The sequence below is a fragment of the Salarias fasciatus genome, chromosome 5 (genome assembly GCF_902148845.1).
Source record: "Salarias fasciatus chromosome 5, fSalaFa1.1, whole genome shotgun sequence".
NCBI lineage: Eukaryota > Metazoa > Chordata > Actinopteri > Blenniiformes > Blenniidae > Salarias > Salarias fasciatus.
In genome coordinates this window covers 18,187,523-18,214,020 of record NC_043749.1, presented here as the reverse complement: position 1 = coordinate 18,214,020, position 26,498 = coordinate 18,187,523, and the positions used below count along the sequence as shown (strand labels likewise).

The 26,498-nt window shown below is 39.8% G+C and overlaps 1 protein-coding gene across 1 annotated transcript in view; it reads right to left on the bottom strand.

Annotated features, from left to right (window-relative positions):
- cdh22 (cadherin 22) overlaps positions 1-26,498 on the bottom strand; it is an 81,149-nt gene that overhangs the window by 12,298 nt on the left and 42,353 nt on the right. The window contains exons 8-9 of the mRNA XM_030091565.1: positions 18,637-18,758; positions 2,095-2,212 (exon numbers count right to left, since the gene is read on the bottom strand). Of these exons, the coding sequence (XP_029947425.1) occupies positions 2,095-2,212; positions 18,637-18,758 (240 nt within the window). The remainder of the gene's footprint in view (positions 1-2,094; positions 2,213-18,636; positions 18,759-26,498) is intronic.

Genomic DNA, 26,498 nt, shown 5'->3' with positions numbered 1-26,498 from the left:
GCTTTAAAAAATATAGACAATTTTCTTTTTTCAAATTTGCAAAATATATATATTTATTTGTCATGCTGTGGTGCATTTCGATGGTGAACTGATGGAAGTTTGTCAAGACGAAGCAAACTTTCCGCAGTTTCGATGGGGTTTTTGTTTTAGAGACTGCCAGCAACAACTTCAAAGAGTTTAGCAACATGGGGAAAAATGCCTTTTCATCATTGTGTGTCAAGGCTTGGAGACGGAACACAATGTGAGGCCATGATGAGGAGAAGAAGAAGTGACAGATTGAAAGTGACAGGTTGACAAATGTGTCCATGAAAACAGACACCAGAGTGGGAAAAAAAAAAAAAAAGAAAAGAAAAAAAGTGAGGGGTAGGAGGATAAAAAAAAAAAAAAAAGTCTAGGTGGTGTTTTCTTTTCTTTTCACCAGAGGATGTGCAGGCATGGCTATGTACATCTTTTTTTTTTTTTTTTACTTTTTTCCCTCCCTCCGTGTGCATGTGTGTGTGTAGTGTTGCAATGGGTGGGAAGTGTGACATTAAATCTGAAATATCCATATATTGTGTGTGCTCATTTGTCATTCTCAACTCACCCACACACGGCATTCACACTCCTGTTCACATGTGCTTCTCAAGACAGACAATTAATTCCACAGAAGTAACGGTGGAAAAGGAAGCAGAGAGAATACTGGTGGTCTTTATTATGTCGTGTTGCATGTTTGATGATGTTTGTGCATGTGCAGGTTTGTGGAACCATTGTGGAAATGAGAAACGCAGAGCCAGAGGGACACTTCTGTCATACTTTTTGCCCATCCACGCACACGCGCGCGTGCGCGCGTGTTTGTGTACATTATACAAGGTTTGCGTTGTGCATGTGAGCGGGGCTGCAGCCTTCACATGGTGACATTTCCCTGGTTCGGGCTGCTCCCCTGACATTTTCCTGGTGTCAGATCAATCTTGATTTAGCCAGATGTCACATCCACTTAGGTACACATCTCTAAACGAGGGATCTGCAAGCTTGCTTGCAAAAACACAGGCGAGCATGGAAAAAGTCATCTTTCCTAACAACGCAAAGTCATCACCGGGGAACACGGGGTTGTAAATGCTTCCACACAATTTGTAGGTGTGCATTTAGGTTGCATTTCATGCATTTCTGTGAATCTGAAACAACAAATGGTTCAAACAGAAACTACAGAACAGAGTGAAGTAAGCTTCTCAAAATATCTTCTATAGTCTTATTTCATAATAAAGGGTTCATGGGGGGTTCAGGCCAATCTAAGCCTCCCTGACTCGTTACATGGCAAACAGAGAAATGGAAGACCACACATGTTCACACAGAAAAACCTCCAAAAGTGCAATCAAACCAGGGACACAGTATATTTCACTATAACATCAACAGCAAGACGATGCACAAAAAAATGTTCATTTGCAAGCTCAGAAAATCAGACATTCACTGGAAAGTAATACTTTCGAGTAATTTCACTTTGGCAACAGGTGGTGTTTATCCAAACAATGTAATAAATTAAAAGAAATCTGCATGATTATGAAGTAAATGCTAAATCAAAGGCAAACCGCACTAAATTGGCTCACTTTAAAACCGTCGCTGGCAATTTTTAAACTCTCCTGGAAGTGAACTTTATCACTTGTGTTATGATAAAAAAAAAAAAAAAAATACAGCCATCTGGCACCTGAATACGATCCGCATATTTTATTTTTCATATTTAGTTTTTTCTTTTTTTCTTTTTTTTTTTTATTTTGTTGATATGTAAAAAAGTTTTTGAGACTGCAGCCTTGAGGTTTACAGTAAAAAAAAAAAAAAAAAAAAAAAAAGCCCTGGAGCATTCTTTTCATTTCTTTAAACTAAACACACATTTGATCTCATTCTGAAGTCTTTCACTTTTATGTTTCATCATAATGTCAAACATTTGTGCATTTATTTGTCAGTCCAGCAGCTGTTTGTATCTGTATGCACAAAAAATGCAAACATCAACATAAAAAAAATAAAGGAAACTGTTTTTTACCATTACATCCTGACAATAACACACAGCCACTCAAAAACTCCTCTTCAACCACAATTTGATGAACCGGATCTATGGACTCTCACCTTTGACGTCCCACAAGGTGAAGTGTCGATTGCTGGAGGCTTCGGGAGCCAGCGTGAAGAAGAAGCGGTGTCCAGATTGCGGCTCGTCTCTGTCCACCACGCTGATGGTGTGGATTAACTGAAAAAGACAGAGTCAAAAGCAAGAGAGAAAGTGAGGGGAAAATGGGGGCGACGCCGGCAAAGAAACAGGTTATCTCCTCAGATGTACTCAATGGGAACAAGGAAATGAATATAAAAAAAGCATTTTGCATTTCAAATGTCTCTTTCATAAAGGAGAGACCGAGGTGGAGCGCTTGTACCCGGATACAACACACTGAGGTTTCCTGTGAAAGAGCGGTTCAAAGGCGCTACAGTCACAAAGATATAAAAAGAAAAAAAACCTTCTCTTTCCTGAAGGTTGACACTGCAATATGAAGAATGTTAATGTTCGAAATGCAAAACTATCATGAAAAGTCTCAGTCCAAAAAGAAAAGGACGGAGACATTGTGTGAATGTGACTTATTTGTCGTGAGACGGGGAGCAAAGTCAAAATGAAAATGTGCAGTGAAACAGAGAGAGAGAGAGTCACCCGGGCCGGATGGGATTGTCATCCTCCTCTCTAATGCAATAATAGTGATCCACATTCAAAGATAAAAATCAACTGTGATCCAATTTTGAGAACTCTGTGTGGACACAATAAGGTGAGATAGGATTCACAGTGAGCCGAACAGACATCAAACAGCCCCTGGAGATCCTTTCACCTTAACACGGGGCTCTCGGTGACAATTCATCCTCCTCTCATCCTATTACTCTGCAGTCAGCATCAAACCACAAGCTGATAAATGATATTTTCACATCACATCCGTCGGCTCTGTTTCCTCTGCAAGCACACGGCGTACGAGTCCACATTCTTATTATTGTGATTTCCTTCACCTTTGTTTACTCGCACTAGAAAACAAAAGCAGTGGAGCTGAATAAAAAATGAAGAAAGAAAAAAAAGGAAAAAGCTGCAGACAATAGCGTGCAGCAGAAATGCCAGATGTCTCAAAATATGTTTTAAAAGTAGTTTAAAAGTCAGAATTTTCTGAAAATCCTGGACAAAAGGAATACAATCTAACAACAGAAAAAAAGCAAACAGTACAAAATGCATCTTCAACCTCACTTCATCTGGTTGTTGTGGCTGAAGCGGACGACACTGGACGATCGGTGACAGGCAGGGTACAGCCTGGACAGGTCATCAGTCAAACACAAACAAAGACTGACAGCCATACTCACGTTTACAGGCAATTTGGAGTGACCAGTTCACCTAAACAGCATGTGTTTGGACGACGGGTGTTGACCAGAGCCCGATTTTCACGTGAATCATCTGTTGATTTTCTGAGTTAAAGTTTTGCATAAATCGCCCCATCCCAGCACCTCCCCTGTCCACGTGATGCAGTCACGTGACAGGCTTGACCAATGACATTTACACCTGGTTTCAACACCGCCATTAAAAAGAGTCTATCGTGTAGAATTTAATCTTAGTCTTTATGCATCTTTATCAAGTATACAAATTTAAAATTGGAGCACCAGCAATGATTTAAATACATAGAAAGAGACTATTTACAGTGATGAACCAGAGCAATGGACGCTGCCTTGAGGTAAGTGAGGTTGCTCTGATCTAGAGCAATGAACCAGATTTAGAATTTGAAAAAATATTTAATGAAGAGACATTGCCTTAAGGTGTTTAAAACATTTTTTTTCCATTTTAAATAGTAGATTTATTCAGATTGTACAACTTTTGTTAGTAACAAACTTTTTTCACAACTTTTTCTGCAACAAACGCAGCAGCTGCTGCTGCTTCTGCAAAAAAAAAAAAAAAAATAAAAAAATAAAAAAAAAGATTAAATCTCAGGCAATGTTTGTGCTGATCATAAAATGTTTTTTTATGTTTTTGAGAAAAAAGAGCTGATGTTCTTTTTGTAGTTTGAACTTCATATAGCTTTTATATACAATGCAGACAGAGATTTAGTATTAAAGAACAGTTTTCGGGAGGGTGTTACACCTAATGTAGGTACAATACGATCAAATGTCACTCTTAACACAAAAATCTAATCTAAAGCTCAACTTCTAAAGTGAACATGCGGTTTTGCACGGCAGTGTTGCTCTCGTCTCTCTCGTCCTCATCATCCACTGCTGTTTCCTGGTCTATCATATAAGGCAGCAGGCATGCGGCACAGATGGCAAATGTCATTTCGCCAAAAACCCAATAATGTATTTTTACGATTCAAACCTGCAGATGACTTTCCACGGTGTCAGTTTTCAATAATTTCTCGCGCTTGCTTGCCTATTTCAAAAGCTCAGGTATTTATTTCAGTTTATTGCACTCCCGTCAGCTCTTGCTTGTATTGGCAGCATTACTCCCACTGTAATCAGCTAGTCTCATTAGTATGTACTTAAGGGCTTTCAGTCTTGGCAAAAGAGCCTTCCTTTTAACAAATCTATATTCTTAATATTCAGTTTAAATAAACAACACTCCTCAGAGAGTTGCCAGACCCACTCACGCCACACTTTGCATTTTTATCACTAAATTATGCTGCAACATGGCTACTGTGTTTAAGTTACAAGTAGCTGGGAAAATGACAAATAAAGTGTGTTTCTGTTTTTCCATTCAAGAGCATTGGTTTTTATCTCGAATCTTGCAGCTACACGCATGCATACTCTCACACACGGGAGAATCGCTCACAGGCACTATTCAGAATCAGTGGAGACACACGTGACAAACAACCTCCAGAGCGACGACTCGGTGCGGCATTTCTCAGAATGATTAAAGTAGGCTGTTCAATGGCTGTACTTCCTTTGTCTGATCTCACAAAAGCTCAAAGTAGCAGATAAGATCAAGGCAAATATATCAAGCCATTACTCAGCTTTTAAAGCAGCCATCCCCTCTTTCAGGTACTGGATGCTTAAAAATACTAAATGCAGCCTGGTTTAAGTCGAGGAAAATCTCCTTTTGTTTGTTTCTTGTCACTGTCTATATGTCTCTGCAGTTTGTTTGTTTGTTTGTTTGTTTTTTTCAAGCCAGCCCTTTCCAGTGAATCCCCACTTTTCATAAACATCTTGTCCAAAACATCTTTCTCAATCATGCCCTTTCAAAAAGTGTGTACTTATTAATTATTCAGACAGTCCCACTGTATATGCACTCTATATTTTACAGACATAACAGCATCTTCCTTTATTGTGTGGCATTTGAGCTTATAATGTGAAAAAAAGGGAACCTTTACAATAAACGGCTCCTCAGCAGTGAAGTTACATCACATTGAGAGAACAGGCTTAGTCATAGCCACGGCTCAGGGAGGCTGTTTAGGATGATATGGCTTACTCCATAATTACGAATTGCTTCTGAATGATTTCAGGGTAAATCACATGCTTCTTCCATCATGAGCCGCACATGACAATCGCAAAAAAAACACAGAAATGAACAACACATTGCTTGTATCCTCGTTCAGATGAATTATACGAACCATTCTGTGGGATGTCAGGATTTGCATGTCTCAAATTACCGTAAGTTGCAAAGTGTCATCGCTTGAATTTCACACTTTGCAATTCAAAGAGCTCAAAAATTGAAATATATGACAGTGTCTTGTTTTAAACGTATACGTTTTGTCATTGCCTCTGAAAATAAGCAATTTCCTCACATTTCCAGGCTGTACAGGATTATTTTCCTGTCTGTTTACACCTAGTATTAAAATGCACGTCATGCATTTCAGGGCATATCTGAATGTGAGCTTTTGCCTCTTTATTTTAAGGCATAAATAAGTTGATCCAGTATCAACCTAAAGTTTTAGTTTTAGACGAGTCGGTGACTGGAAACTACTGTTGACAGTGGATTAAAAACTTTATTATGCTTACAGTTGTGTTAAACCTGACAGCATTACAGCCACCTCTGCAGGTGATCTGACCTCATTGTATCCTGCATGCGTGTAAACCTCCAGTTTAATGTGGACGAACAGCAGCTGGATGTGATTCAATCAAGTGGAACGTGTTCTAATGACAGGTCTGTTATCCAGCTGTGCGTCCACAAGTGTTTTTCCAATCAGGATTACTAAGAGAGCTTTGTTATAAGAGATGTACGCTCACACATGGTCTGTGTGTTTGTCAGCAGGGACAAAGCAGTGCATTAATGAACAGTGAAACCGATGGCTGTTTAACTTGTATCGCAGCAGTAATTCAATTACATGATTAAAAAGAGAAAAAAAAACAGGTATTAGCTTGGTGAACGTAATTCGCAACCCTTTGAAATTAACTGGGAATCATTATTTTGGAGGAATATTAAATACGTAAACAGAAGTCTTGGCAAAATCTTGAAAAAGTATACATTTAACATGATTACTCTTAAAATCAACAACAGTGGCACAGTCCTGTTCCTGTTATCACCAAATGCTTTGAAAGGTGTTAAGAATGTAAAGTTGAAAGTGTTGAATATGATAATAAAGCACATCTTTATATTTAACCTCTCCTTGCCACTGAATGATGCTAGTAATATTCAAGTTTCTGAAATTAATGTATTTCCTGACATTTTAAAGGGATACTTCAACATTTTGGCAAATTGGCCCATTTTGCGCAATTCCTTAGTCATTTCGAACAGCATACTTACTTTTTTTTGTGAGGGCGAGTTATTGTTTATTCAGAGGTGAGTCGGGGAAGGTTTTCGGGACGGACACAATGGAAGTAGATGGTATTTTTGGTTCCCCTCATCAAACTCATCAAATACAAAATCCAACAACCCCAAAACACTTTGGTGGACACGTTATAATCCGCACATTCACTACGCTGTGGAACACCAACAAATAATATTGTAGCGTTAATACACTGAAGCAAATACTGGGAACTACTTTTTCTTTTGAAATCACTACGCCCAGACGCCATGTTTAGTAAGTAGTTCCGTCTTAGCTATCTTCGCATAAACAACTCAATCTGGTAATTTTGCATTAATATTTCACAGCGTAGTGAATGTGCGGATTATAACGTGTTCACCAAAGTGTTTTGGGGTTGTTGGATTGTGTATTTGATGAGTTTGACGAAGGGGAACCAAAAATACCATTCACTTCCATTGTGTCCGTCCTGAAAACCTTCCCCGACTCACCTCTAAATAAACAATAGCTCGCCCTCACAAAAAAAGTAAGTATGCTGTTCGAAATGACTAAGGAATTGCGCTAAATGGGCCAATTTGCCAAAATGTTGAAATATCCCTTTAAGGACGACATAAAACCGGTCACCAAACAGAATGACATTTTTATATGTGTATATATATATATATATATATTTCCTTCATGAGCTGTCACAATGACTCATCTGATTGGACTTCGATTAAATTTAGTGTTGGATGCACTTCCTGAGGCACCTTGAGTACTTAATGGTTAAATTTCAAGGCAGTGATTAAAAAAAAAACAAAAAACTCCTGGGTATTACCATGCTTCTTCAACTTTTAGACCACAGCCTCATTTTGATATATGCATCTAATATATGCCTCTGCAAGTGAGATTTGAACCCAGAGCCTCCACACATAAGACGTAACCCGATGAGTCATCTCGATATTTATTATTGCATTTTACATTATATGCATTATATAAGATGCACATTATCTTTCACATCCAAGCCATCTCCCCTCCCGTCCTCTGGACCCCAGGGCTCTGTTCTACATCCCATCCTCTCCATTTTCTATCTTCTCCTGATTGTCCACATTTTCAGAAAATACAATGTTACAGTGTCACTGCGATGTGGACGACACCCAGCTCCACCTTTCCACCACTGACCTTGGCCGTCATGAAAGGCACTGATAAATAGAATGTTTTAATATTTTAATAAAAGCCAAGTTTTTTGAGATTTTTTTTTAATTATTATTATTATTATACAAGTGAATACGGTCCATAACAAATCCTACACTATAAAAAAACAAAACAAAACAAAACAAAACACTGGTTTGTCTAATAATGAATCAGGATAGTCCAAACCAATATAATAAGGTAGAAAAAGCTAATTTGTGCAAAGAATAATAATAATAATAAAAAAAGATTTTCACAGCCGTCAGCTATGTTGAGCAGGATCCAACATCCTTGACATGTGTGTGTGCTCTCACACAATCACACAGACACAATGTCATAAAGCAGAAGCCGCGACACATCCCGTCATCCACGGTGATCTATAATAAAATACAGCTGAGTGTGTTGTACGCCAAAACAGGAGTAATCTTTTCTCGTCATCACTCCTCGAGGCCCTGTCAGATTTATTTCAGTCTGAATGTCAAGACAATAACAAGCAGATGAGGATACACCGAATGCAACGGCCTTATTATCAGTGGATGATTGAAACTACTCCTTTTCTTTGAAGAAAGTGAAGAAGAAGTGAAGAAATAGTAAGTGAGCCATGATCTGCCTTCTGCGACTGTGCCCTCAGCGGGGGGACTTTCTCAGGCAGCTCTCAGGGTGAGTGCAAACCGAGAGCCGAGCAGGAGAGGGAGAGAGAGAGAGAGAGAGAGAGAGAGAGAGAGAGAGAGAGAGAGAGAGAGAGAGAGAGAGAGGGAGGAGGAGAGCGAGTGTGTGGGAGTTTATCGAGCAGCGAGCGAAGCTCCCTCAAGCACAATCACCTAATTAGATTTCTATCTAGCAGTCCCCTCTCCTGACCCCCTTAAATCTCTCGCATCTCTGGAAAGCTAGGAGGGGAGACTTTCCCAAAAGTACAGCCCATCTCCACTCGAGGTGCCTGAGAGGTGAAGGTTGTGAGAGGGAGGCGGCTTCCTCGTTCGCAGCAGAAATCAACCGTCTCAGTCAGGCGCCGGGGAGGTAATGGATAAACAGATAAAATAAATAAAAAAAATAAATAAATAAATAAAAATGGGAAACTACTTAAAATGTGCAGTGAGCGGTTCATCTCTGGAGCCTGGAATGCACTGTGAGCGTCAGAGGTGTGTTTTCAAATGCATCCATTATTTTGAGTGGTGAAAAGCGTCCTCATGGCATCCAGTGGAGAATTACAATGTCTCCGTGTATTATTGCCCCTAACTGCATTCAAGGTAAGAGGGGCGAACGCCACTGTTTTTTTGTGATTTTCTTTTCTTTTTTTTTTTTAAGGGACACGGAGTTAAAAGCAATGCTGAAATGGGAAATGCTACTTGGAAAGAAAGTTTTTCATCTTATATCCATTGAAACTTTTGAATGGCTTCCCCATTCATATTAGGTCATCTGCCGCACCGCAAAAAATCCATCCATCTTCCAGAGGCGTGTTCGCCAGATTGTGTGATTACAGCAAAAGGCATATTTAGAGGTTGTTCTTTTAATGGCAGACATTTTAAAAAAAAAAAGTTCTTTGAGGTTTTTAAAAATTGATAGACAATAATAAACAGGTCAATAGAGAACCACTAAAACCTAATGTTTCAGTAATTCTCCTTCAAAGCTTGTGCTGCAGACGCTGGTTTAAACTTACAAAATTGGAAATGCTTCAAAATTTCCATGCCTGTCTCGTCTGTGGGTTTATCTGATTCAACATGAACATTTGTGAGACAAAAGGAAGAAGCATTTGGTGAGTAGGACAGATGACTCACTCCGTCTCCTACTGTCTGGCTAAAGTGTGAGTCCGTCTGGGTCTTCTTCCTTGTCTGTGTTGGTCTGCTTCATTTGTGCACTACCTCCGTACGACTTTGTGTGTGTGTGTGTGTGTGTGTTTGTGTGTGTCCGTATCCTTCCGTTGCATGCTTGAGGTGAGTCAGCGTGCGCTCACGTGCGCGCGTGTGTGTGATCCCAGTGTGCGTTTCAGGAAGGCTTAACATTTAGCTTTTTTCAAAGCGACTCTCCCGAGGGTTGGAGGTTGACGGTGCCGTGGCCAAACTGAGGTGATCTGTCGCTGTGACCTACTCAGCCAGCTGTGAGACGGCACGGCAGAGCTGACAGGCCTCCGTTACCCCGGGCCATGCTTAGTATTTGGCTTTCCACCCAGCCTTTTTTCTGCATACATGGCACTATATGATATCTGTCCCTCTGCATTCAGTCACATAAATACCACGAGGTGGGCGAGGAATGGGCTGAGAGGCAAAGATTGTGTTCACGTGTCACTCAAGAGAGTTGCTGCAGATTGGGAAAATGGGCAAATCGAGACGTGGATTCAAAATAGTTGGAATGAAGATGGGACTTGAATCTTACACGGAACAATCAGAATACCTACGCTAATATTCCTGCTGTATTTGTCTGACTGAAATTATATCCTAAGCACCTTCAGGGGTGTTTTGATTTTAAAATAGTCAACTTTAACATACTAAATTGCTCCACTGCTGACCTTATTTATGCAAATGAAACTGCAATATACATTCTGCCTTGATTTTGATTTGAATAAGTTCTGTGTGACTTGGTTCACACAATCCTGATTTGTTTAATCTCTTGTTAAATTAAGGTTTCATTTTTTTAATGTCTTTGAAATGAGAATATTGCACACAGTCAATAATGGGCTCATAGGAAACATTTGCTTTTGGGCCAACAAAAGAATCCTTTTTGATTAAAAAGAAAAAAACAAAACAAAAACTAAACCTTGTTTTTAAGTTTTCTACCTTGAAGCATGAGAGCTAAAGCGATGAAAACATCAGTTCCTAGAAGAGTTTCTTCTCTCACACATTCACTGCATGTGAAATGAGAAAAGAAAGCACTTTGAGCCAAATGTATGAAAAACTTGACCTTACTTGGTGATAATTTACTAAATGAAAGTTATCCCTATTAAAACGTTGAATGTGCAACAATCACTGACTGAGTCATAGATAACAAAGAAGACAAGACTCATTTCTCACTCTGATTATATGCACATATAAAAAGAAAATTATCTAAAAATATACTAATTTTTCTTGTGTTTATTGAAGGTATTCTGAATTAATCTTCCCAGATAAAGCAGAAGCTAAATGTTTTCTCAACAGCAGTGCCTGTCTGAAAAGTACATAAAATGATGCATACAGGCGTATTTCTTCTGCAGCTGAACCTGCAACTAATACTTTAGGAACAGATTAAGCATGCATTTCCTTCTTGGCATGGCTGTGCCCATGTGTGCTACATGATAGAAGTGTGAATCCAATCTGCGTTCGCCATGTGTCTTCTGCTCTTTGGCTTTCTATTTCCCGGCTTACGGTAACTTACTTATTTTGAATCTTTTTTTATCTCCAAATATCAACCTGTACAAATCCCAAAGAGGCCTCTGTAAATAAAAGGTAAGAAGCTATTTAACAATTTGTGTCATGGCCCTGGCTTGAACTGTGTCCCCAAGCAAAAGCTGCTTAGTCCGTGTCACCCATTTCTTTTTTTTTTTTTTATTTACTCCTCAGCCAACCCTTCCCCCTCCCTCCACTCGCATTCTCCCTCTAAACACAAACAAAATAGGTTGTGTTGCCAATTCCTAAATGGGATCAAACCCAACCGCGGTTAAAAGGCTTAGGTAAATCTGATTTTCTCTGTGGTTCCACCAAAAAGCCAGACCCGAGCCAGCGAGCTGACACTCCGTGAACGAGACAGGGCGATAACACGGCGCGGGGAACAATGGCACGCTCCTCATTAGCTTAGTAAACCGCGGGTTGATCTGACACATTAGGCGTGTGACAGTGAAGGCTGTGTGTGCAGCGCGTGTGTGTGGGTGTGTGGACGCTTGCCTTCGTTTGAAAGTAACGTGTGTGTGCAGGGGGTGGGCAAGTACTGGGGTGTCATGCAGTATGTATGAAGACGACTGATACAAATGGATAGGAAGACATTACACCGCTGATCACTTCAAATGCATGCAGGTTATTTTATATACCATTTATTAATGATGAAGTTTTGATAATAGCCCGAAGTGGGTTTGAGTTTTTCTTTTGTAAAGTGGAACTTAAACACAACTCCTAAGTGGAAAGTTTTTAATCTAAAGCAAACAACTTGACAGGCAATTCACTTGGGCAATAACAGGTACTATGTGGGCTCTAATTAATTCTGTCTGTACAGCAGGGCTGAATAAGGAAGGTGGAACAGGCCAGATGTCGAACAAAGCAACAATCGCCTCTTCTAACTTCAGCCCCGGATTTCACAGAGGGCAGATGAAGTGAGCAAAGAGCACATTATCTCCGTCCAGAGGCAGATGCATCAGGCGAAGGAGGACAGCGCGGCGGCGTCTGACATCTCCGTATTCCAGGTGAAAGAAAAATGGACTTAATTATGCCCATTTCCGAGAGCCGTTGGCCTGTCCAAGTCTCCAAATTGATTAACAACATTCTGGAGAGCTGGAACAAAATTGAGGCTCATTTACACGCAAACATCTGTCGACTGATGCTCGTACCCCTGGGCTCCTCTTTTGGCAACATATTTTACTGAATAAGTAAGAGGATGCTGGGAAGCAGGAGACATCAAAGTGCTTTAACATAACAGGCAACAACCCTTCTGCTTCAGCAAAACCATGTAGACTTGATTTGTACATATTAATATAACAGGATCTGAGAGTTTCATAGAAATGCCTCCAAGTAGAGAAGATGACTGTCCATACATTTCCTGAGTTTACATTCTATTATTTTCCCGACTCTCCGGTCGGAAGCCTAAAAGTGGATTGATTTTTGTCCAGTAAGAGTTCCCTCCTCCTTGATCAAGAACACTATACTCCTCTGACGCTCCTCGCGTTGAGAAAGCAACTGCAGACATTATGCGCCCATAAATAGCCAAAGCTAGTTGGCGAACATGGCGACTTTAATTCTTTAACATACCTAGCTGGATAAATGGAGCAAGGGAAAACTGCTGCCTCACTGTTAGAAAGGAATGTGGAAGACACAACTTTTTGATGCAATGGTCTCCAACTGTGTTTTACTTGATTTTTCTTAATGACAATAATAAACATGAATGCATTTTTTTCCTCCTAGTATGTTTAAAAACAGCCCAGCTGTTCAGTTTGGCTTGACGTTGGCTCTAAAGTTCTCTTTAAATGTCCACTTCGGTTCACATCTAGCCTGTAAATAAATAATATGACTGCACCGACCAGATTAATGTGTTCTACTTAAATCATGGTGCATAATTAATTGACTTGTATAAAGTTTTTCTTGCATAAATTATTGAACATTTAAAGTGTGATAACGCTAACTTAATGTATAACTTTAATAAAGCATTTGATCCCATAAATCCTGCATCAGAAGGTTTATGATTAGGCTGCTGCAGCCTTATATGAACATGTTGCATTTCTTCTGCAATAAGTCCTGATTTTCTAAAGGTTTCGGGTGTATAGAAACTGGTAAGAAACTGGTGCAAACATAGTATTGCTTGCACATATAGATTGAAGTTGATTTACTAACAGGATGCACTGAGAACCACATCAGAAAGACAAATAAATCATATTATAGATCTTATATTAGCAGTTCATGCTCACAGAATGAGAGAAGTGTGATTTACTTGACTTGAAAACCTAATAATTGCATTTTTTTTTTACAATCTGAAAACTCCTGAGACATTTATGACTCAAACACGAGAGATAAAGTTCAACTTCTATTTGTGTCTGAGTGCAATTTTGCACTCTTCATGCAGGATATTAGTAAATCACGAACAAATATTGTATTGCTGAGACAGTGTGGAGTGAAGAAAACCTGCATCAATTTATCAGTGTGGAATAAGAATCAGTTTCTTTTTTTATTAATTTATCTAGTTTTAAGAAAACTAGAACTTTGTAGCATTAAAGTTGTTTTCCTTCAGGATATTGTGAAGAAAATGGTTCCATTTTGGAAAAACAAAACAAACCCCACAGAGTATGAAAATCACAAGGAGGAGAACACTGTTCCCGCCCTCGCCGCCGGCGGTTTACCCCCGAGGATAAAAATGAGCGTCTGAAAACCTTTGACCTCAGGTGAAAACACTTTAATTCAATCTTGACATCCGCCTCAGGGAGTCCTGCCCACAACAACTTATACAACAAGTCACTCCAAGAAAGGACACTGATATTATTCTGAAAAATGAATAAAAATAAGAAATATTGTGAGATTTTGTTTTCTTCTCATTAGACAGTCCGAGTTAGGAACAATCCAAGTTACAGGAAACTGTATGTAGATGTGGTGATAGCAACAGTGATAAAACATCATATTACACTGATGTACTTTTGGTTTGTAATTACAGTGTGAAATATTTTACCGCCTTTCTCTCTAATGAGAACATTAAAACCTTTTTCTTTTGCAAAGCTGGGAGCGAGCAATGATCTCTTTTGCTGGAAGACTAATCATCTCTGTGTGATTAGGAGCTGAAGGTTAATGTGGGCTCTCGCAGATGGGAGCAGGAGTGAGGTGGGAGTGAGGGAGATCAGACCAGACATCGCTCTGGAAAGACGCAGACTGGCGGCGCTGCAGAGGCACACGGGGGCTATAAGTGGTTAAGTGTCTGCGGATCAAGGGGAGGAGAGGCCTGAGCCTCATTACACATGTAAATGCAGCTTCCAGCATGGAGGCCCCACTTTAAAGCCTTGCTGTTTTAATTATTCCTTTGCTCTGCACATGATAATTGGGTCTAACTCAGCCCAGGGCCTGTTGGCTAAGTAAGGTGAATAAAATACCCTAATGACTTTGTCCATTTTTTAAAAGTGATCAGTGGAAAGGCCCGGCCTCCCATTGGATCAGAAATAACAACAGCAGAGCCTTTTGTCTCCATTTTTCACACGGGCTCCAACTGTTTGATTAGCGCTGGTTAATAGTGCACATAAAACTCATTCTTGGATTTAACTGTGTCTACAGTTTGTTCTTTTGTTTCTCCTGCTGTTCTCCGAGGGTCCACCTGTTTGCCTTTTAGATAATGAATGATAGATCAACATTTTATTGAGACGTTTCATCCTCCTGAATTAAGGACACATGAGGAAAGGAACACGCGGCATTTCTCATGGCAACTGTGTTATAATGCCGCTTTGCAAGGAGGTCACTTATCTAATGACAAGGTTAAAGAAGAGCACTGCCTATTTAATTGAGCTACAGGGAGGTAAATGCGAGATTCACAAAGGAATGCAATAATCTTTTGAATTTCAGATGGACAGATGGAGCACTTTCCGAACAATTCTGCTGATTTACAATATGTGCAACATGCACAAATACATTTAAGTGTTCTTATATGAGCATTTTTTTTTTAAATGACATAAAACTTTAATATAGTAAAACAAATAATTTATGATACAAAGCAAAATAAACACAACTAAAGGCTGACACTCAAAATAAATGTTACAGATAAAAATTTAAATAGCTACTGTCATCTTCCTTTAATTATTGATACCTTATTGCCGAATGTTTGTTTCAGTCAGGTGTTCTTTTTCATGCAGGATTCCATCCAACATGTGTCATACTACTGTGTGTCAGTATGTTGTTGGTACAACGTTCTGATTGTTACACATAACTGAAGTGTTTTAAGTTTAGCTTTTGGTCCCACTTTTCTTTTCATGCACTATGACCTATTGTAAATGAGAGTAGATGTGTAATTGTATGTTGGACAGATTCCTTCCGTGCACCTTTGTCACACTCGAATCACCCAGAGAACACGATGTCGATGTTTAAATCAAGAGTAATGTAGATAAAAAAAGACTTTTAATGTCATCCACTGTCAATAATTACCATACAAGATATGTGTGAAACAGCAACAGCTACTAATTTAAAATCTGGCCTTAAACCATTCATGTGTTTGTGACTCATTAATTTAGTCTAAATCAAATGAGGCTGTAGAACAGAGGACACCAATATTAGCATCAGACACCTTGATGTTGATCCAGAGTTCCTCTATCTGCCTTTTTTTTTTAAACTGTTGAATATTATTCATCACAATTTGTATCTTTGTTATAAAAGGTAAATATATAAATACTTCTTTTTTGATGTTACTGCAATGTGGCAATCCAACAAAATGAAGCCATGCAGCCATCTTGTTTTTTTTTCTTTTTTTTTCTTAAGGTTGGCTGTTGAATTAAATGGAAGTGTGTCTACCTATTATACAGCACACCTTGGAATAAAATTACAGAAGGAATTACTGATGCGTGAATACACCTCAGTTACCTTCCCTCCAATAATTAGCTCAGAGATATTTACACAAATGAACCTGTTGCCTTGAGTGTTGGGCCTGTGCTGTTTTCATCACAGGGAAATGACCTTGAAGACGATTCCATTAGTTTCTTGGTGTAATGATACCAACTAGGGCTGAACGATATATCGTTATCATATCGATATCGGGATATGAACATTCAGGACATTAGTTTCTCAAAATCAACGATATCAAGATTTCCCCTGCTTGCCCTGCACGTAAGCTTGTCTGTGCACAGGTCAGGCCAGCCAACCACAAACCTCGTTTACTGGTTGACAGCTGATGGCAGCCAATGAGAAACATCAGAGGGAGGGGCAGGAGGGAGACGGAGACGCACACTCGCATGTGCTACACGCGGCGGAGAAAGCAAAACAACAACATGAGAGCTGAAGAGAGGGCGGCTGCAGAATCTGCACAAACGAATTTGGTGGTAGTGGCAGTGAGTTCTCTTTTTTTTTTAAAAAACTGCATTTTTTTACATTCTTTTGTATTATCAAGGCACGAAATTCCCTATAAAATGGCGGCGGGGACCAATTGAGATGGAATCTCCACCGGTTTAGGTGCCATATAAGTAGGTCCTTACCGCCTGTTGGCTTTTTTTTATCATGAAATTGCGTTGCGTCTCTTTTAATGAATCAATCAGAACCAACACGCCTCGTAACTCTGGGATTCCATTTTTGCATTCTTCTTCTCTGTGCTTCACGCTGCACTATGCATCTAACGATAACAATGCGCCCTCTGCTGGATTGAAGGAGGTACTGCTGCATTCAGGCGCTGCTGTGAACTCCAAACAACAAATAATTCAGAACACGATGACAGCAATGGGTGTAAACAGTAGTAACTGTAAATATGCAAATCTGCCGAAACAGTTATTGATTTACTGCGATACTACAGTTCTCCACCCCTGAATGAGGCCGTCACAGCTGCAGAACAACATCAATGAACATCAGTGAGAGAGGTCCTCTAGGGTCTGATACATACAGAGACAAAACCTGGTCAGATTAAGAACTGAATAGAATCAGAATCTACACTAACATTCACAGCCATCAGCAGGATCTTAGCTAAATATTAAGTTTCAATTGGGTGCAAGTACATTATATGAAATGTGATTTGTGCTGGTATGGATTCTAGGGTTAATGTGCCACCACCACCAAAGGAACTTGTCAAAGCTGGGATTCTTCAGTCAGCAATTAGCAACATGCATACCTGCACCAAAATAAATAAAAATCATTTTATAAATTTGCAACTTATGGTGGGCCATATAGCATAAGAAGATAGACCATCCCAGACACAGTGCAGCAAATAGATATAAACAGAACTAAACAAGCACAACAAAATACAACAGTTAATTAAAAAATTATTGTTGGATCCTGTTTTTGATCAGCATTTTACAAAATTGAAAATTAAGGACCTGTTAAAACTTGTGAGGACCTGTTAAAATTTTCTGAGGACCTGCTGAAAAAATTTAGAGGGCCTGTTAAAATTTTGACGAATTTCATGCCCTGTATGTTTTTATTTTTCTGAAAAATGCTTAACTTTCACTGAATCCATTGTAATATATCGTATCGATATCGAGATATCTGGCATGGATATCGAGATATGAAATTTTGCCCATATCGTTCAGCCCTAATACCAACCAAACACAAACACAAACCAACAAAATACTGTGTTCGATGTAAGGCTGTCCGTTTTAACCACATTAATCGGCTGTCAACGATTATTATTTTTTCAATCACGATTAATCACAGAATTAGGATTCGATTTAGCACAAAGAAAATTGGATCTGAAGCTGTTCACAACTGAAATACATGCTCCTCTTAAGTTAAAAGATTTAAAAGACATCTTTGTGTATTAAACTGGTAAGTTTGTATTGATTACCAGTTCACAAATACTGTGATTAATTGTGATTAACTGTGGTAAAATTTGTAATGAATTAGTTGAAAAATTTTAATCGACTGGAATCTCTAGTTCTTTTCTGATAACATAAACTTGTATTTTGGTTTCTCTTGCTATGTGATTGTCTGCTGCCAACGGAATCCATAATGACGCAAGCAAGTGGGAGCAAGAATGTGAAAAGTGACAGAAACTGAAACGAAATGTAACGATTGGAGTTTTTTTCAGGCTCGTCTGTGATCTAATGTGAAACATATGAAGCCAGCCTGATGGACCTGATTTTGTAATGAAACTGTTCAAATAGAAAATCAAAGTTGCCTTTGCTGTGGGCTCCAACAAGCTTTAATATCTTTCTCTCACTGATCTGACCATCCACTCAGCACTTCAATATTTTCCACTTTTCAGATCTCTTATCCTGTGTTGTTACTGTAATTATCTCCAATGAAATCGAGCCTCTCTATGTGAGGCGACGCAAACAAGATCACATTCTAATCTTTAGCCTCTTGCTCAGCAAAGCAGTAATCGTGATTATGAACCAGCACCTTTTCATTTTGACTTCCCAGACATGAAGATTAAATTCTTTGCATGCACAAACAAATTGAATTCGGTGTAACAAATAACTCACCTGGCCCGGCTTGGCATCTTCACATATGGAGGCTTCGTACGGCGTAGCCAGTTCAGGAGGATTGTCATTTACATCCAGAATCCGGATGCTGACAGCTGAGTGTGAAGCCATTGTGTGGTTATCTAGAGAAACAGAGCGCAGATGTGTGTCACAATACATTTGTGTCCCGTTCCAAATGGGAAAAAAAAAATAGAAAGTATTGGCTCTATCACAATGAGACGAGCGGTAATTTTTCATAAAAAAAGCCACAGATTAACACACTGAGATCCATTCAAACCTTTCTCTATGTTTCAACCATTTCTCCCACAGTTTTCCAGTCATCCAGCAACAGAGATCTGACTTCACTCTACCCAGTGAAAAAAAAAAAAAAAAAACTCTATAAAGCCTTCATAATGGCTCAAATCTCACTTGCACTTTATACACATTACTGCAAAGCAAAGCATATTTTTACATTTAAGCCTATTATCTTCAGACTTGTGTGTAAGTACAGAGATTGTGTGCTGGTCTGCAGGTTTTTTTTTTTTTTTTTGCCTGTGAACACAGCAGTCCTTCAGCTCGATGCACCCGCGTGGACATGCAGCTGCTGCTAAAATCTTGATGACGTGCTGACTTTTCTCTATAACAGGCTGCTCTACACAAGGTGTGAGACTCTATGGAAGAGACTCTTGCAGAGCTTCCTGACTGCCGTCGATTTTGACAGAGAGAAGACGCAAATGTATGCAATTTTCCATGAAGGGAGCAGATACTGGGTATGGCGCTGTGGCTAAGTGCTGAAGGGTTTTAATCTAATGCTTCCTCAAATTGCACCCATTACCTGAATAACGCTTCCTGGCACCGGTGAGCGACATAAAAAGGGTACCAAAGATTTCATTTTTGTCTCTAGGTCCCCACTATCTGATAATGACACTACTGTATACAGCTGTTTAATAGTCTGAGTGCAAGTGGCACACCTCACTAAATGATAATGACTAATAAATGCTTTTGACAAACCTGCGTGCGAAAGCAGTCCTGTGATTTTTGCTCTTGTGTTCTTTCAATCTCAATATACCAAGGAAGCATAACACCACAATGCACTCTCAAGACATTTTCCTTAATGGGCCTGGATGTAAACGTGGGAGTGGAGACGATTATATAATTAGCACAATCAAAACCCACTTCATATTAGCCAGACTTCTCCTTGAATTTTAATTCCCACTCTTAATCATATGATAATGTCTGATGGAGTTTCCATTTTACTCATAAAACACTATGTACAGTACAGAAGAGAGCCTGAGGCTGCTGGCGCGCATCTGTATGTGTGTGTGTGTGTGCGTGTGTGTGTGTGAGTGTGTGTAAGTGTGTGTGAGATGAGAGTCAGAGGGAGGAACTAGAAAGAGAGAAAAAAAAAAAGAGAGAAAATTATCTGGGTGTTAAATGAGTGATCTGGTTGCTGAAAGTGCTGGCCTGGATATCCTGGTTAATTACACTGTTTATGAATAAATCAGCATACGCAGCTGTCACCATCCAGTTAACCAATTTGAGTAGCACCCTACAGAAAAAAAAGAAGAAGAAGGCAAAAAAAAAAAAAAAAAACACCACCATGCTGCTACCGACAATTAGCCAGTGGCAGAAAAATAAACACAAATCCTTGCAGTTAAAAGTCTTTCATTGGCTGAGTTTAAAGTCATGTAATTAACCAAATATGGCACACGGTTAAGTGCAATTAAATAAAGTCACTTTTAAGAATTAATGATGCAGTACAGCATCATGTTAACACTACATTAGCACTCTTAAGAGATCAGGGTTAACATTCGTACTTCAGTTGCAGATGCTAACAGAACAGGAGACAAACAAATCTCAGCTGGGATTTGAGCTTGAATACACTAAAGGCAACAAAAATCTATATTATATTTACTGAGAGACAAGGCAGTGTATATTAATCTATATCAATACGAATCTAAGGCTTTTGTGAATAATAATGGTATAGTATTTGCACAGTCATGTCATGAGTGGATCAAAAACTGCAGTATTGACATTGTTGTTCCTTGAAAACACAAAATGACTCATAAGTTTATAACTTTACATCTAAAAAAGTCTTTTGAAAGCAGGGGTGTCAAAGATGCAGTCTGCAGACCTGTTCAAACCCTCTTGTGGGTGTTTTTCCCCCTGAGATGACTTTGTAAAGTGTAAAAAAAAGTTCATGCAGCACAGAGATCAGCAGTGAAACTTCAGCTTGTTGGGACTTAGTAAAACAAGTGCTTAAATGCCAACTTTTTGACGATGCACTTGCATTTTTTTCCTGTGTTAAAACAGGGTGACTGACTGTTAGCCCTGGGACGGACTCTGCCTCCCTCCAGGCCCTGCAGGGAGACATTGGATAAAGCTGGACAGCGGATGGATGGACAGCATTGATACGTTCATGTCCAATTGAGATCAAACATCTTCTTTGTTTTCTGGAAGTCTGCATGGAATGTGAAGCTATTTTGCCTTATCTTTAAGACATTTGAGATATAAATCATTTCCTATCAAATGATCTGAGAGCATTTTGAGCTTCAGACTATTTTATATACGCTGGTATTTTCTTTTTTTAAAATTTTTTATTCAACAAGTGCACTGGCATTTCCAAATACATCTTACTTTTATTATTAAGGTCAGAAATGGACTCCCATTTTTGGTCAGCATAATCACGCTACCTATTTGTATACTGCGCAATACTTAATCTTGTGAGCCTTAAAAAATTTGCTATGGCATTAAACTCCCACTCTCAAAAAGTGGCACATACAGTTTGTTGAAAAATTGTAAACAAAAAATGTGTAGATATAATTACACCAATTTTCTAATGCTTTGAGTGGCCTTGGTTAAACTGTCGTCACTCAGCAGAAAGGTTTGAAATTTGATCTTGTTGGCTGAAAGAGCCTCTATGTGTTCAGTTTGCATGATCTTATTGAGCCACTGATTTTTTTTTTTTTTTCAATTTTTTTTGTTTCCTCTTCCTCGAGGTATTCTTGTTAACTGCTACGACCCAAAGGCAAGCTTGATAACTCTAAACCGCCGGAGGGTATCTGTGTTGGGTGTGTGTGTGTGTGTGTGTGTGTGTGTGTGTGTGTGTGTGTGTGTGTCTGTGTGTAATTGACTTTTTGTGGTGGCCTGGTGACATTTTTCAGGGTCCATCCTGCTCCTTCATGCCACAGAAATATACTGCAGCAAATCTGGCTGAGGGTGGAGGAGAGCATAATGGAAAGATCTGCTGTTTCTAGTCGTTGAATCTCTAAAAAGCATACATTTTGTTTTTGTTGTTTTCCTCTTTAATCAGTCCTTTCACTAAACATCAGCTGGGATGAGATCCAGCCCATCCTATGGCTTGATGGATGTATGGATGGGTGAAAATGATTAAAGCCTTCAATGTCGATGGGGGTGCTCTTGCTTAAACTAAACACCTGCACCACAGTGAGAGGCACCTCATCTCCACAACTGATTCTGATAATGCCGAGGATCAACCCAAACTTCAGGCATCAGTAAGTATAATTTAAAACGAAGACCTACGAAGAGGCACTATGTTTATGTCACGAGTCAGTGGAGGGATGAGGGATGTGTTCACAGCTGATGTACCGATGAGCCGCGGACCAAGCAGAAGAAAGAGACCAGAGACAGCTAAGCAAATTGATGATCATCACGCTACAGCAGAATATTTCTCAAACTCCCCCTCCCTTCCCTCTCTCTCACACACAGTTCCGTCTGACAGTGGCACAGCAGCTAATGAGAATGCTGCTCTCAACTAATAGCATAATCCTCACATCAATGCAGGGCTTTAATTGACTGCTTTCTGCCAGAGCAGCAAGAACATAAATGCATAGAGAGCTCCACTACAGCTAGATATCTCGTCTCTTCTTCCACTTCTAATTTCGTCGCCGCATTATATCGCTGTCCTCGCCGTGCCAGAATGAAAACCCGCAGAAATCATCAGATGTCACACATTTTACATTTCAATTCCTACGATTCAAAACAGATGAAACAATGTGAGATCCGCCCCCCCCCCCCCCTCCCCCTCCCCACCGCAAACTCTATCCGCGGAAAGAAGAAGAAGAAAAAAAAGAGGAGTTATTCAGTGCGACAGGTTCATTCATGTGGACCAAGTGGCGCTGTTCTAAATCTGCCTTCAGATAGAGAAGAAGAATAAAAGGATTTCAACAGATTATTGGCATGCTCTGCATCTGTGCGGCACACACCAGCTGTCGAGAATCCCACAGAAGGGACTGTCTCTCAGGCACTGAATTATACTGACATAACTTCAGGGGAGACGGGGCGAAAATATCTGCGTGTGTGTGTGTGTACTTCTGTCTGCACGCACACACACACGCACACACATGGACGCTTGTGTGTGTTTGTGTAGGTGTGCGTCAGGAGTGTTATACAGCTTAAGACCAAATGGTTCAACTTCTTTGCTGGAGGAAACTGCTTTAAAATGTCGCTTTTGCCATAAGGGGGGAAATGAGGATACAAATGTACTCAGCAGCATCTGTTCTTGGCCTCCCTCTGCTCGAGTCCATCCGGGGGTGGGGTGGGGGGAAGGGAGGGGGGGGAAGATGAAAATATTGTGACCAGTTTAACTCAGTTATATATACCAACATTCACTTTGCAAAATATATCAATCTGTCCACCTTGGAGTGCGCATGGTGCTGCTGGCTGGTCCAGGCAAACGCAGTCTGCACCCTAGAGAATTAGTCTCATCTAATGTCCATCACAGAGCAAAACTGACAATTTACAGACCAGATTTTGAACTGCAAGATGGTGCAGTAGTTACTGTTCTCACCTTCACTCAATAGCTCTTATTGTGAATGTTTTTTTTTTGCCTCTTCCTTTATAAATTGTGATGTAAGTGTGTGTTGTAGTGCGTCTCTCTCTGTTTGCTCTGTGATGGACTGACGACCTTTCCAGGATGTACTCTGCCCTCACACATAGTGAACTGAGATTGGCTCCAGCAACCCCGAACCACACAGACATGCATAGAAGAAAGATGGAAGGTTCAAAGTCAAAGAAGCAGCATGTACAAACGAGAATGTGTCAAGACATGTTTATAATCAGACTTTGGTATTAACTATTATGGGTATTGTGCAGATTTACTATATATCAATAATCTAATTATCATGGTGGAATTAGTATCACCATTTATGCACAAAATGTTCACAAAGCTCAATGATTCAGGTGCAGATTTAGGTTATCAAAGACTGGAATCAAGCAAGTGAAGAGGAAAAATCTTCCTGCACAGTAACAGGAGCTCATTTCCAAACATATAAAAAGAAAGAAAAAAACGTTCAGCACGATCGAGATTATACAGCTTTAACAAGTGGAAATGCACACATGATACACCAAGGAGATTCAAATCGTGCTTCTAAATGCATAGATTTTTGTTTGCTCGTGCGAACGGCTTCAGAAATGATTTTCATGAGATGGAAAAAAAAAATGGATGGAAGAAATGAAAGCAAACAATCCAGGAAAAATCTTCCTGAACCTATTTGACCAAACAAATACATGAAATCAGACGTTCCATCCGAACAAACACCCACTGAGAGGAGAAGAGTAAAATAAAGTAAAACAAAAGAGTTTCATCTCTGTCCTCACTCTTCTGCTCAGATATGCATCGCGGAGTTTGAACGAGACACGGGGGAAGCCTGCAATTCACCGATATTTGGAGCTTACTGTAAAACAAGAAAATCTTTGTCAACATCACTCACAGAGTTGCCCTTTTTCAGACATAAACCTTTTAGTTGAGGACTGAGAAGTCAACTGGCACTGGTCATTTCCTCTCAGTGTTTCTGCCAACGCGCCTCTGCTGGTGGCTGGAAACTGCGAAGCGGCTTCGACACTCAATCAATGTGGGGCTTTTTTTTGGGGGGACTTGGCAACAAAGCTTCAGTTCAAGTTCAGCAAAGTCTTCCGCAGAGTGCCGTTTCTAATCTTCCCGGGCCACGTTGTGCTGGTGTTCCGGTGACTTTACGTCTTTGATAAGTGAGATCCTGCTTGTTTAAGAATTCTTTGTTTTCATGAAGGATCTGTCTCTGCTTGATCAATTCTTTAAACTGTTGCTCACCAGTCAAATCCCCTGACCAGCAAACACGGCTCCAAAAATAATTCAAAGTGACTGATCACTGAAGGCAGCCACTCCAATAATGCGGCCATATCCATTGTATAAATGTGTAAATGTTCAGTATTTTTTCAGGAGAGGTTGAGGGTTCATGCTAAATAAAAAAACAAATGTTTGCTCAGTATTCATGAAAACGGAGAATCCAAACTCTGCGATGACCACACCAGGGGTTGCATATGCATGAAGATCCCCGCATTTACAATAATGTGAGAATAATACATTACAGGCGAGCGTCTCTTTGGCCTTGAGCGCCTGAAATTCCCCACGAGCACCACGACTATGCATGGCTGCTGTTTGACAAATTAATCATGTCAACCGACCAAGTGCAGGGAAACAAAACACAACAGTTTGAGTATTCACATTCTCTCCGTCCACCACTGTAACCTCACAGACATGTGAATGATTATATAAAGGACCATAAAAAAGAAAAAAATAGATAAAATCAGCCAAGTTACCAACACTCGTCCCCGATCACAAAGTGTTGTGATGGATGTGCTTCGCTCAGCAATAACATCTATTATGTCTACGCAAACAAAAATTGAGATTCTTTTGTGTAAGTAATCCTGGACAACTTGCCAATTTATACCTTATTACAGCAATCTGCTAGTGAATCACATCTCTTTTTGATTCATTTATCCGATTCATATACTGTAATTTGTTTATTGCTTCACATTTTTTTCCGTCACGTTTTCTGATTTTGACTGAAAGGAAACGCTTATCTCTCATCACTATGTTACAACAAGCATGGGATTTATTTAGAGATGCTGGGAACAACGTTCAAACTCTATTTAAAAAAAAAAAAAAAGCATCACAAACACTACGCATTTGTTTGCCAGACAGTCAGTAAGAAAAGTTATAGGATAGGATACATCTTTACCCTGCGACAGCGCGAGAGATAAAGACTTTCAGCTACTTCGGTATCTTTTTGCCCTCGGGGTGATGCTTTTTTTTTTTCCCCTACCTACCTGTCTTGGTGAGAAAAAAAAAAGCAGTGATACCATCAGTTCTCCAAAATTATATGTCACTCTAACTTAACGTGATAGGTTTCTATGTAGAGGACTGTCAGGAAGTGTGGGGAGTGCCGGTGCTTTAAACACCGCTGCTGTACTCGGGGGGGTTCTGCGTTCTCTGGAAGAGCGACGGATACTGTACAGATTAGAGCTTGTTTACTTACAGTGACAGCGTCTGCAGGAGTAATTGGTGAACTGGGTGAATTTGAGGGCGTGCACGCGTTTGATTGGTGGGGGAACGCAGCGGTATTTACACTTCAGCTAAAAACATCTTAGTTCATAACTAGACATATATGCAGTAATTGACATTTTAGCTTGTTTTTGCAATTTTTGTAGCAGGCGGTGATCCCAGGGCACAAAAAAAAGCGAGCGCTGTCAGGCAGCTGTTGTCGTTTTGTCTCAGACTGATACACAGACAATAAAACAGATTAAAAGTTTAGTAATGGACTTGGATAATTAAGGGTTGTGCCACAACACTGTAGATTTAACAATGTCCTCTGACAGGCTGACCCCGTGGTCCTCAAGAGTTAATGAGCAGAGGTGCCCCCAAAAAGAGGAAATTAAGCCTCTGCTTCACTCTTTCACATCATAAATGTGGCGGCTTTCTCTCTCTCTCTCTCTCTCTTTCTCTCTGTCCTGTCTGCATTTCCACTCGGAGCGCTAAACAGGCGATAAAGAGACATTGTGGATGTTCATTCTGTCGACATTGACCACTGACTATGTCTGCGAGG